The 15,920-nt window shown below is 39.7% G+C and overlaps 2 protein-coding genes across 5 annotated transcripts in view; one reads left to right on the top strand and one right to left on the bottom strand.

Moving 5' to 3' along the window:
* On the top strand, positions 1–6,099 carry ndufb2 (NADH:ubiquinone oxidoreductase subunit B2). Its single transcript, XM_069903653.1, has 4 exons — positions 1–123; positions 2,950–3,094; positions 4,578–4,677; positions 6,003–6,099. Exons 1-3 carry the CDS (start codon positions 35–37, stop codon positions 4,650–4,652), a joined length of 309 nt encoding a protein of 102 aa, XP_069759754.1. The 5' UTR covers positions 1–34; the 3' UTR covers positions 4,653–4,677; positions 6,003–6,099.
* The window catches only part of prdm4 (PR domain containing 4), a 23,727-nt gene continuing 12,384 nt past the window's right edge, over positions 4,578–15,920 (bottom strand). For 3 of the 4 annotated variants that reach the window (XM_069903652.1, XM_069903650.1, XM_069903651.1), the window contains 3 exons: positions 15,064–15,330; positions 13,911–14,079; positions 12,052–13,461 (listed from right to left, as the gene is read on the bottom strand). In XM_069903652.1, the coding sequence (XP_069759753.1) occupies positions 13,155–13,461; positions 13,911–14,079; positions 15,064–15,330 (743 nt within the window). In that variant the 3' untranslated portion in view covers positions 12,052–13,154. Of the gene's footprint in view, positions 5,394–12,051; positions 13,462–13,910; positions 14,080–15,063; positions 15,331–15,920 lie in introns of those variants that run through there. The other variant, XR_011346647.1, reaches the window with a different exon arrangement.

The following is a 15,920-nucleotide window of genomic DNA, read 5'->3' on the forward strand; positions in this document are numbered from 1 at the left end:
TGCAGCGGTGGGGAGGTCGCAGGCTGCGGGCACCATGTCCCGGTGCGGAGGGTTGGGGACGGTGCTGCGGCGGGGGCTGCGATTCCTGCAGGGTCGCGATGTCAGGGCATTTCCCATCAGAAGGTGGGTGATCTTGGGCATTGAGAGGCGGCTGGAGAGAGGAGAGGGACGGGGGAGGGGGGTCGTGCACCCATGACCAGACTGCTGGACAAGACTGGTCGAATCCACAACAGTGACACTCAGCTGATGGGTTTGCAGATCAGGAAGTATATTGGGGGGGAAGGTGTCGGCATTTGTTACCTATCCCTCATTGAATTAGAACTTATTGTCATGAGTATATCACAAAAAAAATTGTTGTTGTGTGGCAGGATCGCTGCAAATATTGCGATAAATCATGTTTAAAGCTAAATTAGCGCAAAAATGAGGTGGTGTCGGTGGTTCATTGTCCATTCAGGAATCTGGTGGCCGAGGGGAAGCTTCAGGCTCCTGTACTTCCTTCCCAATACTAGCAGTGGGAGGAGGGCATTGCCTGGGTGGCGAGGGTCCTTGAGGCGAGTGGCTGCTCTCGTAAGACACTGGCTTTTGTAGATGTTTTTGATGGAATTAAAGATTTATGTCGACGATGGCGCTGGCTGAGTTCACAACTCTATAGTCCGCCCCCCCCCCCACCATACCAGACAATGACACAACCAGACAGAATGCTCTCCACCAGTAGAAATTTGCAAGAGTCTTTGGTGACAGACCAAATCATCTCAAACTCCTCACAAAGTATAGCTGCTGGAGAGCCTTCTTGTGATTGCATTGGCATGGAGGCCCCAGGACAGATCTTCAGAGATGCTGACATTCTTAACCCTTCCCATTGCTGATCCCTCAATGAGAACTGGTTTGTGTTTTGATTTCCTCCCCCTCCTGAAGTCCACAATCAGCTCCTTACTTTTGCTAATGTTGAATGCAAGTTGTTGTTGAGACAACTCTCAAATAGCTGATCTAGCTCCCAACTGTTTACTGCCTCATTGCCATCTGTGATTCTGCCAACAACCTTCATTGGGAAATTTGTAGATGCCATTTGAATTGTGCCCAGCCACACAGTCATGGGTTGAGAGTGAGTAGAGCAGTGGGATAAGCACCCATCCTGGGGTGCAATTGTATTGATTGCTGCTTAGAGTTTCTGAACTCCTGATTCTGCTGTTAGGTTGGTGAAGGACAAATGATAAACTCGGGTCAGGTTGGTATGAGTTAGGAAAAAAACTTGCAGATGGTGTTTTTCTCTTGTATGTGGTAGAGATTGTCAAGTTTACACTTTTGGAGTGGTCGTGGTAGTATATTTAGTAAGTGGTGTATGGTGTGTTAATGGGAGTTCAAATAAATGTTTTGATTTGTGGATGGGATGTCCCAGATAGCGTTGAACTTCTTGCTAACCTTGTACTCATCAAAGTAAGTAGAGAATGCTCTACCTCGCTCTGGCAAACCTTGTCAGAAGCAAGATTTTGATACATCAGGATGTAATTTGCTTTTGGAGGATACCTAGTTTCTTGTAGCTATGGGAGATCCATTTGCATTTATGTTTAATGGCAATTGCTGAGAAACTTAATGATGGAGATACCAGGTGATGATACAATTATTAAGTGTAAGAACTTAATAAATGAGAGCAAGAATTGACAATTGAACCCTTCAAGCTGTTTCCACCATTTATTGTTCATTTCCCTGTACTGACCCCATATCTGTTGATTCTTGTAATCTTTCTTTGGCTTGGCTTCGCGGACGAAGATTTATGGAGGGGGTAAATGTCCACGTCAGCTGAAGGCTCGTTTGTGGCTGACAAGTCCGATGCGGGACAGGCAGACACGGTTGCAGCGGTTGCAGGGGAAAATTGGTTGGTTGGGGTTGGGTGTTGGGTTTTTCCTCCTTGTCTTTTGTCAGTGAGGTGGGCTCTGCGGTCTTCTTCAAAGGAGGTTGCTGCCCGCCGAACTGTGAGGCGCCAAGATGCACGGTTTGAGGCGATATCAGCCCACTGGCGGTGGTCAATGTGGCAGGCACCAAGAGATTTCTTTAGGCAGTCCTTGTACCTCTTCTTTGGTGCACCTCTGTCACGGTGGCCAGTGGAGAGCTCGCCATATAACACCATCTTGGGAAGGCGATGGTCCTCCATTCTGGAGACGTGACCTACCCAGCGCAGTTGGATCTTCAGCAGTGTGGATTTGATGCTGTCAGCCTCTGCCATCTCGAGTACTTCGATGTTAGGGATGAAGTGGCTCCAATGAATGTTGAGGATGGAGCGGAGACAATGCTGGTGGAAGCGTTCTAGATTCTTGTAATATTAAGAAGCTTAACACCATCCAGGACAAAGCAGCTCATTTGAGTTACATGCCATCCACCATAAAGGAGGAAAATTTCAATGCATACATACAAGATTATTTTTTAAGCAGAAGGTGGAGTGGCAGGATTTTTAACACTGGTACTAGCAATGCGACAAAGTTCATTTGTAATTTTATTTCAAAAACCCTCTGGAGAATGGTCATAATAATGTACAAAATAATTTAAAAATAACTATAAATGGCCTGTTTAGCCTGGAATGATGTTTCTAAATTCATCTGAAAATTATAATGGAAATCCTTCATCATATTGGTATAATGTTGCACATATAGGAGATTATATCAGAAATTCAGGTATTTTAACAAAATTGTAAAACACAGCCTGCACTGTTTTCCTGTGACTTCATAAATTGTTCATCTTTCCGAAGAAGCCCAGATGTTGGATGGGTTGTTGAGCACTAACAAAGTTGATGGTTATAGGGTTAATGATGAAGATCTTCTTCCATGCCTTTGTTGAATGGTGGACTAGGCCTAAGAAATTATATTTCCTGCTCCCATTTCTTAGATTTTGTTATATTTATGGTTGTATTTTCTAGCATGTGTACATTACTTCCCCTCCCCCCCTTGCTTTTTCCAGAGCCAGCGATGAGGTCCACATCAAGCCTCGATATCGGCAATATCCAGAGTTAACCAAAAATCAGGTGTTCCAGGCTGAGTTTCTTAGTGGTTTCATGTGGTTCTGGATTTTATGGCATCTGTGGCATGATCCTGATGCAGTCTTTGTGAGTACTTTTTGAACTCCAATGTTCTTCATTGCTACTGCATTAACTTATAATTTTCATTTCCCATCTTTGTGTCCCAAATTATGTGTCCTACTGTATATTACATTTTCACTCTCAATTTGCAGATTGGTTTCTTTTTAGAAATAACTCAAGTTATTTCATGTTCTATTTTTGATTCTGTGGTATTGACTCTCAATTTTTTTTTAATGTAAAATAAATTACAGACACCTTAACCTTTAAATCATTTAATTGGAGTGGTAATGTGAAAGGAAAACAAGTCTTTGTAGTTTTTGTAGAAGTTTGGTCTTCCAGCACCAGTGTGGGACTGAACCTAGAGAACTAACTGCCCATGGCCTGCAACACTGGACTTCCCATAGAGCCCAATGAGACAACACGTGTTTTTGCAGGCACACAGCTATTAGGATAGAGAACTTCCCAAAATACAGTATTTCCATTCAAATTAATAGAAAAAAAATTACCTGCCTGGGGGAAAAAGATGAGCAAAGCTCATTTAAATAAATAATAATATTTTTATGATTTCATGTTTACTTCTAGGGTTAGGAAGTTTTAAGAAAAATTTGCAAACATTCAATAAGAGTGGCTGATTTTTAATCTAATAACTTGGGATCAGTCTTGCATTAATCAGCTGTCTTTAGCAAAAGAGGCCATCACAATACACAAGGACAGTATCAGCTAAAATTTTAAGCTATGCCATACAAGAACAGATGAGCAGCAATATGATCCATAAAGAAACCTTAAAGGTGTTTAAATGTAATGTGAGGGGAGGACCAGAATAGGATGCAAAATTCTTGGAGAGTTCTAGAACTGGAGAGAGAAAAAAGTGATTGCTGAAAATTAAAAAAAACTGAAGGTCAATGTTATTGGCTGAATAGGGGCAGCAGAGTTCAGTAAACTAAAAAAAATCTGTAATGCTAACATTTCTTACATTGTTGAGGTCATAGAAGGTTACTATAGTTAGTTAATTTTTTTATGTTAATTTTGCTCAATAATTCTTATTCAGCTATAATTTGAGGGGCTGATCTGGCCTACAGGTATAAACAATATTACTTTAGAACAAGAAAAGGAACTTTTGTATTAAGAGTAGTTTAAAGATGTTACCATATAATGTATGCAACTAACAGCTAATAATACCAAAAGATAAAGGGTTGAGCTGTGACTTTGGGCAGTTATCTAGAGACAATTTAAAAGAATATGTGGACAAACATTGCTGTCAGAGGTTTCTGTAATAAAGCCTAATTAGTCAATGACTTAATGTCAGTGCATGAAGGTAGTTTATTAAAGTTTGATTTTCTGTTGATATAAATAACTAATTATTTCTTCAAAAATCTAAACACACCTGGACAAGATTCAATTTCAAAAGAAACTTCTTTCCTCAATGTTTTACATAATGATTTAGATATAAGTGTCTTCAAGCAACTATCCCTACCACCCATGCAGTAAAAGCTGACATTTGTAATTACAGGGTCATTTCCCTTACCCTGATCCCTCCAAATGGACTGATGAGGAGTTGGGAATACCTCCAATTGATGAGGAATAATTAGAAGGTGCTTTTCTGAAAAAAAGTAAGTAAATTAATTGATTGTGCCTGCAGAGTTGAAGAATTATCAAAGGCTTTTATTATCTTTGAACAAGCACATGGTTTTGTTTAAATTTGCATCCTTCTGTGGTGCAGAGTACTACAATGGGGTGCTGTTTCCAGACTTTAGACCTTTTTATGGTGAGTCTTTCTGCAGAGCTCGGTCGGGAGCCAGCTTCCAGAGCTGCAGAAGCACCACCTGCCACTGTGATGTCAAACTTGTGCAGCGAGAAAGGAAAGTGACCTATACTCAAATATGGTGACCAAAGAGCATGTAAGAAGGCTTGTGGAGATCTGTGCAAGCAGTCTTCGTACTCCGGCAGATCTCCTGTGCAACGTAATAGCCTCTATTAACCATGAATTTTGTAATTTTCACTCCTGGGGCGCAGGCTGATGTTGTCATCATGACGTCATCAGCCTTCCTCTTTGGAGCCACTTTCGGCGGCGTTTCTTTTACGGAGGAGGTGGAGCGACTTTACTCCACCAAAACACCTTGAATCTGAATTGTGCTTAGTTCCCTTTTTGGCCCAGTCACAAAGAACAAAGAAAATTATTAGCCCCCCCCTACCCACAGTAATCAGAATGTTGTGCTCGTGCCCCATGAGCATAAATGGTTCTACAATGTAGATTTTTTAAAATCTGTATCTTGCCTTTTTTTTCTGCTTTACTATTGTAGTTGATGCATCTTGTGTACCTGTTCAGCTGAAACAAGTAAGAATTTTAGTGCATTGTACTTACATAGATGACAATTAACTCCTATTATGCAGTTTTGTCATGTTTTCTCAGCAATGGTTCTTCCTTCATGTGAATATAATTTTAGAGATTGATCATTCACGCACCAATTTTATAAAAAGCCCAAGGGATGTTTTGCCCAACATCTTGCAGTGGAGAATTTTAACCCTTTATTGTAAGATTTAAACGTGGAGTTGGTTTCAAGAGAGCAAGCAGATCTCAAGTCTGCACTGAGATGCTGACTGCTCGGGAACTATTTAACTGATGAGCAACTGATTTAATCTCATTCTTGCCCAGCAACCAGATTAATTAAAATTCCAACTGGATGCAAGTACAGAGTAGACCAATTCGATTACTTCATCTTTAAATTGGCACCTATCTCTCTCTCTCTCTATCTCTATTTAAGATTGGCTAGCTGCAGAGTCCATGGAATAAGCTCTCAATCTTTCTATGCTGCATGCTTCCAGTATTACTCTTGTCCACCAAGCTGAAAGAGAACAGTGGTTTTCTTTTGTAAACATTTGCACTTATTTAAAAACTAGGAAATAACAAGTATATATTTTTTTGTTTTTCTTTCAGTGTTTCCTTCATGGTATTTCGGGGGAAGTTCACCTGACGCTTGGAGAAGCTACCTTCTTGTAAATTAAAGTGGAATAAATATATTAACTATATCGTACTATTAGTATTCTCTACTTTGTTTTAGATCATGGGCAGCACGGTTGACACTAGCAGTTAGCACAACACCTTTACAGCTCAGCGATTGGGACCGATGTTCAAATCCCACGCTGTCTGTAAGGAGTTTGTACGTTCTTCCCGTGTCTGTATGGGTTTTCCCCAGGGGCTCTGGTTTCCTCCCACCATTCAAAATGTAATGGGGTGTAGGTTAATTGTGTGTAAATTGGGCAGCAAGGACTTATGAGCCAAAATGGCCTGTTACCGTGCTGTATGTCTAAATTTAAATGTAACTTCTAGAGAGTGCAGTGGAACATTAGTTTATGTATCTTCTATCAATATGAATGAAATTCCTTGACGAGAACTATGTTCAGGAAAATAATATAGTTATTTATTCATTGTGGAAACTTGCTTCGTCGCAAGTATCAATGCCCTAAAACAACTGCTATGAGTTAACTGGGAATTCTTTCAATTTGTGAACCACTCGAGCTGGACTCAGTGCTTTCAGCCTTTGAATCATTTAATGACATTAGAATCAGGCATTTACATTTTCATTAATGGCAGTATGGAATGGTAGTAGAACAATTTTACATTTTCATTTGCAAACTTTAAAAGTGATTGAATCTCAAAATCAGAAACAGTATCTTCAGATCTAGAATTCTGCTGTTTGATCCAAGTCTGTGATGAGATCTCGGTGAGCATATTTTGGCGAGTAAATGCCTTTGCATAGCACAATTGATGACACCCTTTTTGTGGCTGCTGGTTTTGAGCAGGCAGGTAATTAGGATTGAGCCTGACTAAGGCAATTAGGCAATGAGTCTGGCACTGTGACGCAGAAGGTGAAGAAGCAAGCAGTTGTGATCAGCAATTCTATTGTGAGGAGGGTGAAAAAGAGATTCTGTGGGCCTAATAGACACCCGGATGGTATGTTGCCTCCCAGGTGCTAGGGTACGGGATGTCTGATTGGGTCTAAAACGTTCTGAGGAGAAAGAGTGAACAGCCAGAAGTCTTGGTACTTGTGGGTACCAGTGACATAGGAAAGATCAGCATGGATGTCCTGAAGGGAAAATACAAGGAATTAGGAAGGAAATTGAGAACCAGGACCTCCTGTCTGGTATTCTCAAGATTACTGCATGTGGCTGAGAAACTGGTGCAGAGGGCAGGGTTTTATATTCTTGGATCACTGGGATCACTTTTGAAGAAGGTACGATCTATACAAAACACCTAAACCCAAAGGGGTCCAATATCCTGGCAGGATATGGATGTTAAGGAAGATTTAAACTAATTTTACAGGGGGATGGGAACCAGAATGTCAGAGCTGATGAATGGCAAAATAGAAATAAAGCAAAGATAGTGTGCAGGAAGGATGACAAGTAGGTGATGGGACAAAATTTCAGACGGAAGGATGATAGAGATTCAGTGCATACAAAAACTGGTCTAAAGGTATTATACTTATATTAGAAACAGAGTGGATGATGTTGAAATAGGTACAGTTACAGATTAGAGGATACAATGTTGTGATATTACTGAGTCGTGGCTAAAGGATGGACATCATTAGTAGCTGAGTGTCCAAGGATACACAGTGTATCAGAAGGATGGGTGGGGGGGGGGTGTCGTGGCTCTGCTGAGATAAACAGCATCAAATCATTGGAAAGAAGTGACATAGGATCAGAAAAGGTAGAATCCTTATGGGTTAAGTTAAGGAACGATAAAGGTAAAAGGACCTCATGACAGTTATATATAGCCAGGATGTGGACTACAACCTACAACAGGAAATGTCAGAAGCACAGCGATAAAATAATCATGGTGGATTTTAACATGAAAATAGATTGGGAAAGTCCGGTCGGTACGGGATCCAAGGAAGGAGAGTTATGGGATGGCTTCTTGGTGCAGCTTGTTGATGAGCCCACCAGGGAATCTGCTGTTTTGGATTGGGTGCTACTTAATGAACCAGAGGTGATTACAGCTTAAGGTAAAGGGATCCTTAGGAGGCTGTGATCACCATATGATTTGAGTTCACTGAAATTTGAAAAGGAAAGACTAAAGTCCGATGTGTCGATATTTCAGTGGAGTAAAGAAAATTATAGTTGCATGAGAAGGGAACTGGCCAAAGTTGATTGGAAAAGCACGCTATTAGGGAAGACAGCAGATCAGGAATGGCTGGAGTTTCTGCAAAATAATGAGGAAAGTGCAGGACCGATACAAACCAAAATGAAAGAAAGTTATGAATGGAAAAACGAGACTATAATGGCTGACAAGGGAAGTTAAAGCCAAAGTAAAAGCAAAAAAGAGGGCATACAAGGAAGCAAAAATTAGTGGGAAGATCGAGGACTGGGAAGCTTTTAAAAACAGAAGACAACTAAGAGGTGATTAAGAAGGAAAAGAGAAATTGTGAAAGGAGGTTAGCGAATAATATCAAAAAGGATTCTAAAAACTTTTTAAGTACATAAAGAGAAAAAGACATAGGACCATTTAAAAAGACATTGGAGAGATTGTAATGGGAGACAAAGAGATGGCAGAGGAACTGAATTAATATTTTGGCTCAGCCTTTACAGTAGAAGATGGTAGTTTATTGGACTCTCAAGGGTCTCTGTGAAGTGAGTGTTGTCAAGATCATAAGAGAGAAGATGCTTGGGAAGCTAAATGGTCTAAGGGTAGACGAGTCTCCCAGATTGGATAGAATGCACCCTTGAGTTCTGAAGGAGGCTGCTGCAGAGATTGTGGAGGCACTGGTAAAGATCTTCCAGGAATTGATGGATTCTGGCATTCCAGAGGACTATAGATTCGCAAATGTCTCTCTGCTGTTTAAAAGGGAAGGAGGCAACAGAAAGGAAACTAGAGACCTATTAATCTGATGTTGGTGGTGGGGAAGATGTTGGAATCCATTGTCAAAGATGAAGTTAAGGAGAAACTAGAGGAGCATCAGAAGATAGGTTTGTCAGCATGGTTTCCTTAAAGGAAAATCATGGTTGACAAACCGACTACTATTTTTTGAGGAGATAACAAATAGGATAGACAGGGGAGAAGCAGTGGATCTTGTATACTTGGACTTTCAAAAGGCCTTTGAAAAGGTGCCACATACGAGGCTGCTTAACAAGATGAGAACTCATGGAATTACAGGAAAGATATTAACATGGCCAGAGTATTGGATAATGGGCAGGAAACAGAGTGGGAATAAGAGGATCCTATTCAGGTTGGTTGCCTGTACTAGTGGTGTTCTTCAGGGGTCGGTGTTGGGGCTACGTCTTTTTTTACGTTGTATATAAATGATTTGAATAATGCAATAGATAGCTTTGTAGCTAAATTTGCAGATGACACCAAAATAGGTGGTAGAACTGGTGGGCTATGGGCACAGAAAGGCTGCAGAGAGACTTGGATAGATAGAAGAACAGGCAAAGAGATGGCAGATCAAATCCCATGTTGGGAAGTGTACACTTTGGTAGAAGAAATGGACGGGCAAACTATTTTTTAGATGGGTATAAAATTCAAAATTTAGAGGTGCAAAGTCCTAGTGCAGGATACAGTAGAGGTTAACATCCAGGTTGAGTCGGCAGTGAAGAAACTGAATGCAATGCTGGTGTTCATTTCTAGAGGAGTAGCATATAAGAGCAGGGATGTGATTATGAGACCTCATTTGGAGTAAAACAGAAATGCGGAGAAATTTCTTTAGCCAGGGGATCGTGAGTCTGTGGAACTTGTCAAAGACAGTAGTGGAAGCGAGGTTGTTGAATGTATTTAAGACAGAAATTGACTGGTAACTGATTAGTCAGGGCATCAAGGATTGTGGGGAGAAGGCTGGGGAGTGGGGCTGAGTGATAAGGATTCTTTGGCTTGGCTTCGCGGACGAAGATTTATGGAGGGGGTAAAAAGTCCACGTCAGCTGCAGGCTCGTTTGTGGCTGACAAGTCCGATGCGGGACAGGCAGACACGATTGCAGCGGTTGCAAGGGAAAATTGGTTGGTTGGGGTTGGGTGTTGGGTTTTTCCTCCTTTGCCTTTTGTCAGTGAGGTGGGCTCTGCGGTCTTCTTCAAAGGAGGTTGCTGCCCGCCAAACTGTGAGGTGCCAAGATGCACGGTTTGAGGCGTTATCAGCCCACTGGCGGTGGTCAATGTGGCAGGCACCAAGAGATTTCTTTAGGCAGTCCTTGTACCTTTTCTTTGGTGCACCTCTGTCACGGTGGCCAGTGGAGAGCTCGCCATATAACACGATCTTGGGAAGGCGATGGTCCTCCATTCTGGAGACGTGACCCATCCAGCTCAGCTGGATCTTCAGCAGCGTGGACTCGATGCTGTCGACCTCTGCCATCTCGAGTACTTCGACGTTAGGGGTGTAAGCGCTCCAATGGATGTTGAGGATGGAGCGGAGACAACGCTGGTGGAAGCGTTCTAGGAGCCGTAGGTGGTCTCATGGTAGGATTAGCTCATGGTTAAATAGCAGAGTAGACCCAGCGGGCCGATTGGCCTACATCTGGTCTTGTATCTTGTGATTTGTCCGATTAGGACACATCTGAACCGATAGATGCCAATATTGCAACTATTGGAAATACTTGGCTCAACACACAGCCAATTTTGAAGTTATCGCTGCACCCCTTCAAAAGTCTTTCCGGGATGTGATGTACAGCACACTCCAGGATTTTTTATTTAGATACCCATGGCATAATCTTTCCATAATATCTAGCTCTGTATGATTCATTGAATTTGGAGACGTGAATATTGAAGATGAAGAGAAACCCTATGGGAGTGGAGAAGACAAGTGCAGAAGTGTGGAAAACAGAATGGACCACAGTTGAAAGTGTTGTCAACAATGATAGAGGGAGACCACAGATGAGCTGAAAAGACTATCTTTTATACGCATAGATGTAGAACTCATCAGAACAAATACAATTGAGCTGGACAAACTGGGAGATTTTATTGGCTTTTTTTATAGAAAGCAAGGTGAGGGAGGTGGTGTATTCAAGATGACTGACCTCTCATCCCCTTTCCATGCCACATAAAACATTCTTGATTTCTATATTCTCTCCGTTCCAATGAAAGGTCATCAATCTGACAGTTGTAAACACTAGAGGGCATCTGTTTAAGGTGAGTGAAGGAAAGTTTAGGAGAGATGTCAAAGGTTTTTTTTTACTTAAGAGTGGTGGGTGCCTTGAATGTATTGTTGGAGATGGTGGTGGAGGCTGGTACAATAGGGGCATTCAAAAGACTCTGATAGGCACATGGATGTCAGAAAAATAGAGGATTATAGGTAAGAGGTAGGGAAAATTAGATTGTTGTGAAGTAGATTTACATAGGTTGGCGCAACATTATAGGCTGAAGGGTCTGAAAAAATTAACTATAATTTCACAGAATAATTTGCAGAATATGCAAGTGATTTTTTTTTGGCTGTTCTTTTATAGGCATGATTAACACTGACTGATTCATGGGGCACAATTACCACATGCTGCCAATTTGGATTTCCCCCCATTATCTGGCTGCTCAACCAATTTATTAAAAAACTCTTACCAATTTAATTTCAATTTCAAGAGCTTCAATTTTTAGCTACGTCTTGGATTATGGACTTTAATGTTGTTTTTGAAAAGAAAATGTCAATTGATATTTAGTCAAATTGTAGTTATCCCTACAAAAATGTTGATCAAGCTAATGAAGAAGAGAGAACCTACTGATATCATAACTTCAATACAGTTTCTGGTTACCAAAGAGCTTGATCTCAGAAAAATATACAAGTGTCACGCCACTTAATTGCATTTTCATTGAAAAGCTCAACTCTCTTATTATTGCTGCTTCAATTTTAAATAACTTCATTTTAAGCTCATGGATAATCACAATATACAAATACAAAAATGCATAAAATCAAGATTTGATATAGGTAACTGTTTACAGATACCCAGTCTCATTTGTTTTCCAGTGTTAAAAAAATCACCAAAGAAACTGAAATCAGTTAGTGCACAGAAAGGAACAACTTCACTGTAGAAACTGAATACTTTATTTGTATGGATCAGTTTCTGAAGACATATTTAAATCACGAGATTAAATCTTTTGCCTATAGCATGAACAATGCTATCCTTTCCATTTGTATTTTATATATTACAGTTTGAATGGAATGTCGAGAGTAATGTTACAAATATTTACAATATATTATGTCTAGGTACTGATGTCTGTTATGTTTTACATTGCCTCCCTGTTTTGTACAAAATTATTGTATAGTCATTACAAAAAGAGGTATATAGTAAAGCTGAGATCCAATGAGTTAAAGTCTTAGTTTAGCTTTTAGATTATACTCAGCAGAAATGTGGAAATACTTTGTGACTTGGTACTCTCAGTTATGTTTGTGTAGGTTGGCATCTAGTTCCATATTCTTAAGGAAAAGTTTGTAATAATGAATTTTCTGAAATATTTCAACTCCTGATGAAACTAGAAATGTATACTGACTATGCAGTCCAGGGAAAACAAACTATTTAATACCTTCAGTGTTAAAACTCTTTCAATCTATTATGCATATTGATTAAACACCTTTTTGCCGGAAATACTATTAAATAGAAGTAGCAAGTGTTAATAGGATGATAAGTAGCTACTCAGTCAAGAAGGCAAAATACTGCTAGACATGGTGGCATCAGTGAAGTCACTGACCTGTCTTCAGTTGGTTGGCATTGAGATATATAATTCATTGTATCATACATATAATTAAGGAACATTTGGAAAATATATAAAATTCAATGTTTAGATTGACTCTGTAGGAAACTCACCATTTTAGAATCTTGCTGAATATGAAATAAGAAGATGCTCAGATGCAGGCTCCAAGCAAGCCACTTTGTTGCATTACTGTTGAATCATTCGCTGTTGCTCCAAATAGGATGTCAATCTTGCATATGATCAACTTAAATTTTAAAAAATTAGATTTTATGTCAATCATTTAGAACATTATAATTTGAGCTGCTATTAAACTCTTGCAACAATGAAAACTGACATAAATCCATGAACAAGTTTTTGTTTAGAAGGGCAGATAGCATCTTCAAGTTCTGTCTCTGAATGAACAGCCATTAAAGCAATCTGCAATATACTAGTACTATTGAGAACTGTCTTCTGTGGTGTAATCTTCATTAGTTAAACAGCAAGTCCCACTGCCAGCATGTAACATTTCATCTTCACTATCTACTTCCTCATCTTCTTCCTCTAGATCTTGTATAGGCAGGCATGTCTTGGAACCTTTGCAGATCTTTAGATGGCGAGTTAAATGATACTTTGTTAAGAATGCTTTTGAACATTTTTCACAGATGAAATCCCTTCTTCCTTCATGAGAATTCAGATGTTTCTTTAAGTGAGTTGTTCTCCAGAAGTGTTTGTCGCAATTTGGACACTTAATTTGCCGCTCTCTACATGGAAAAAAGACCAGGTGAAATTTGTTCAATAAAATCCAATGCCTTTGGAAGAATAGCACTTAGAAATGTAATTCAAAAGCAATGCAGCTCACTCCTAAACTGCAACAACAATCAAACAAATCTAATAGCATTGAATGACATCACAATTACTGCATGCATTAAGTGAACAAAAATGTTGCCCTTGTAGCTCCCCCAGCGAAAACCACTGACTTTGAGGATTATAGCCCATTGTGGCTCAGGCTCGAAAGCTAAGTTTCTGTGCCTCACAAAGAAGATGCGTATTAAGTCAGGCTGACTCGCAAGTGAAGAATTAAAAGAACGTTGCATTTTCATAGCTACAGTGTTTTGAAGAGACGTTAAATTGAGTCTTTGCACTTAATTGATATGAACGATCCTGTGATGTTTTTCAAAGGAGTAACAAGGTAGCTTTGCTGATGACTTACTGTGTATGGGTCACTATGTGTTGGCGGAGATCTTGACGTCGCATGAACATTTTGTCACAATAATCACACTTCAAGTTCTTCTCTCCTGTGTGGATGATCATGTGCGAGGCCAGGTGAGCCTTCTGGGTAAAAGATTTGTCGCACATTTCACAGCGATAGTTTTTTTGACCTGGAAAAGAGACAATTATTTTAAACAGCTATATGAAGTTAAGGCACATCATTGCAATACATATATATTTTAAATATTGTTTTATATATTTAATTTTAAAAGGAGAACTTTTATTTGCATGTGGAAATCTTTTTCACCACTATAATTAATTTAGCTTTTGAAATGTTATTTCCTGTACACCACCTCTGCCACAGCTGGGTCCTATATCTGCCATTTTCTGTAAATAATTCTCTCTTCTCTTTTATGAGCCTCATCGAATATTACATTTAGTTTATGGATTTGGCTTGCCATCATAATATTTCTATCTGTACACTCAACCTAGTGCTTTTGTGGAACGTGATATGTCTTGGAATATGTTCAATGTTAAAATGCACTTTATAAATCAAGTTATTGTGCCTTGTACCTTTCAGAACCAAGAATCTCAACAATTAATTACACTGTAGTTCAGATGTGAAATGTTCAACTTCAAAAATAATTCTGCATGCAGCAAGTTTCCACACATACCAATAATGTTCATGACATTAGTTGAGAAGGAATGTGTGATTTACATTAAAGGGCTTTTGAAGTTCAATATGAGCCAGGTAGATGGACAACAGTGTCAACAATGTGCTCAAATCAACCTTAAACATCAATTATCCAGATTGCAAGATCATATTAGTATTCCAGGAAGGAGCAGTTATGCTGTATATTTATTACTGTACAGGGGGCTATATCTAACATTCACGCTCATTATTTCACAACCTGAGTTTAGTACAGAAATTTACAATTCCCCGAGTCACAAAAGGAATGTATCCTAGCTTATGTATCAATGATGAAAACTTGGAAGAATTAAATGTTGGGTTAAAAATTTGCCGAATAATTTCTCTCCAGATTTTTACTGTGCACAGAGAAAATTATAGGAACAAATGTTGAACAAAGTCCCTGAAAATTTATAGAGCCAAAGGCAAATTTAACAAGAAGCTCAGTATCAAATAGATACCATACCTGTGTGTATTTTGAGGTGGGTTCGCAGGTTGCTAGGGTCACTGAATGCCTTGCTGCAAAATTCACACTTGTGTGGCTTCATCCCCATGTGCCCCATCATGTGAACATTCAGTTTGGTGGAGGAGGTAAAAGCTCTTGGACAGATGGAGCATTTCCACTTCCTCTCTCGATTCTGTCCATGGCTGCTCAGATGTGACTTCAGTTCACCGTATGTCTCATAAGCCTTCCCACAATGACACATGTGCACATCTGGATGCTCGGGAACCCCTTCAACAAAATAGGTATACATTTCATTTCTCAAGTTCAGTGAATAAATTTTGGAACAGAATCACAAGCAATTGTTTTTTGTAATTTTTACATAGGAAAGGGGGGAAAGCCAGGATTTGTTGTTTGTTCTTATAACCTTACTTGAAGGTACTAGCATATTTCAGATTTAGATTTACTTCAGAGTACATACGAAGTACATCATATACAATCCTGAAATTCTTTTTCCTGTGGGCCAGGCAAAATGGGAATAAAGTAACTTAACTCTAGGTTTCCTCCATGAAACAATGTGAAATCCTATGTGGTCTTGCCTTAGTTTTTCATTTTTTTAATGTTTTCTTAGAATATAAAGGTGGGAAATTTGACCCTCATAAATCCATAGCCAGCTCTCAGAGCAATACCACTGCACCCATTCACCCACTTATTTTCCAGCAATCTCTTTTGTGCGTCATTCAATTGGGGTTAATAATAGTCAACTAACCTAATAACAAGCACATCTTTTGGATGTGGGAGGAACTTGGAGCATCCATTGGAAATCTACGCAGACACATTGAGAATGCAAACTCCATTGATGTCACTGGAAGTTCAGGATC

Source organism: Narcine bancroftii, chromosome 11, assembly GCF_036971445.1.
Source record: "Narcine bancroftii isolate sNarBan1 chromosome 11, sNarBan1.hap1, whole genome shotgun sequence".
Lineage (NCBI taxonomy): Eukaryota > Metazoa > Chordata > Chondrichthyes > Torpediniformes > Narcinidae > Narcine > Narcine bancroftii.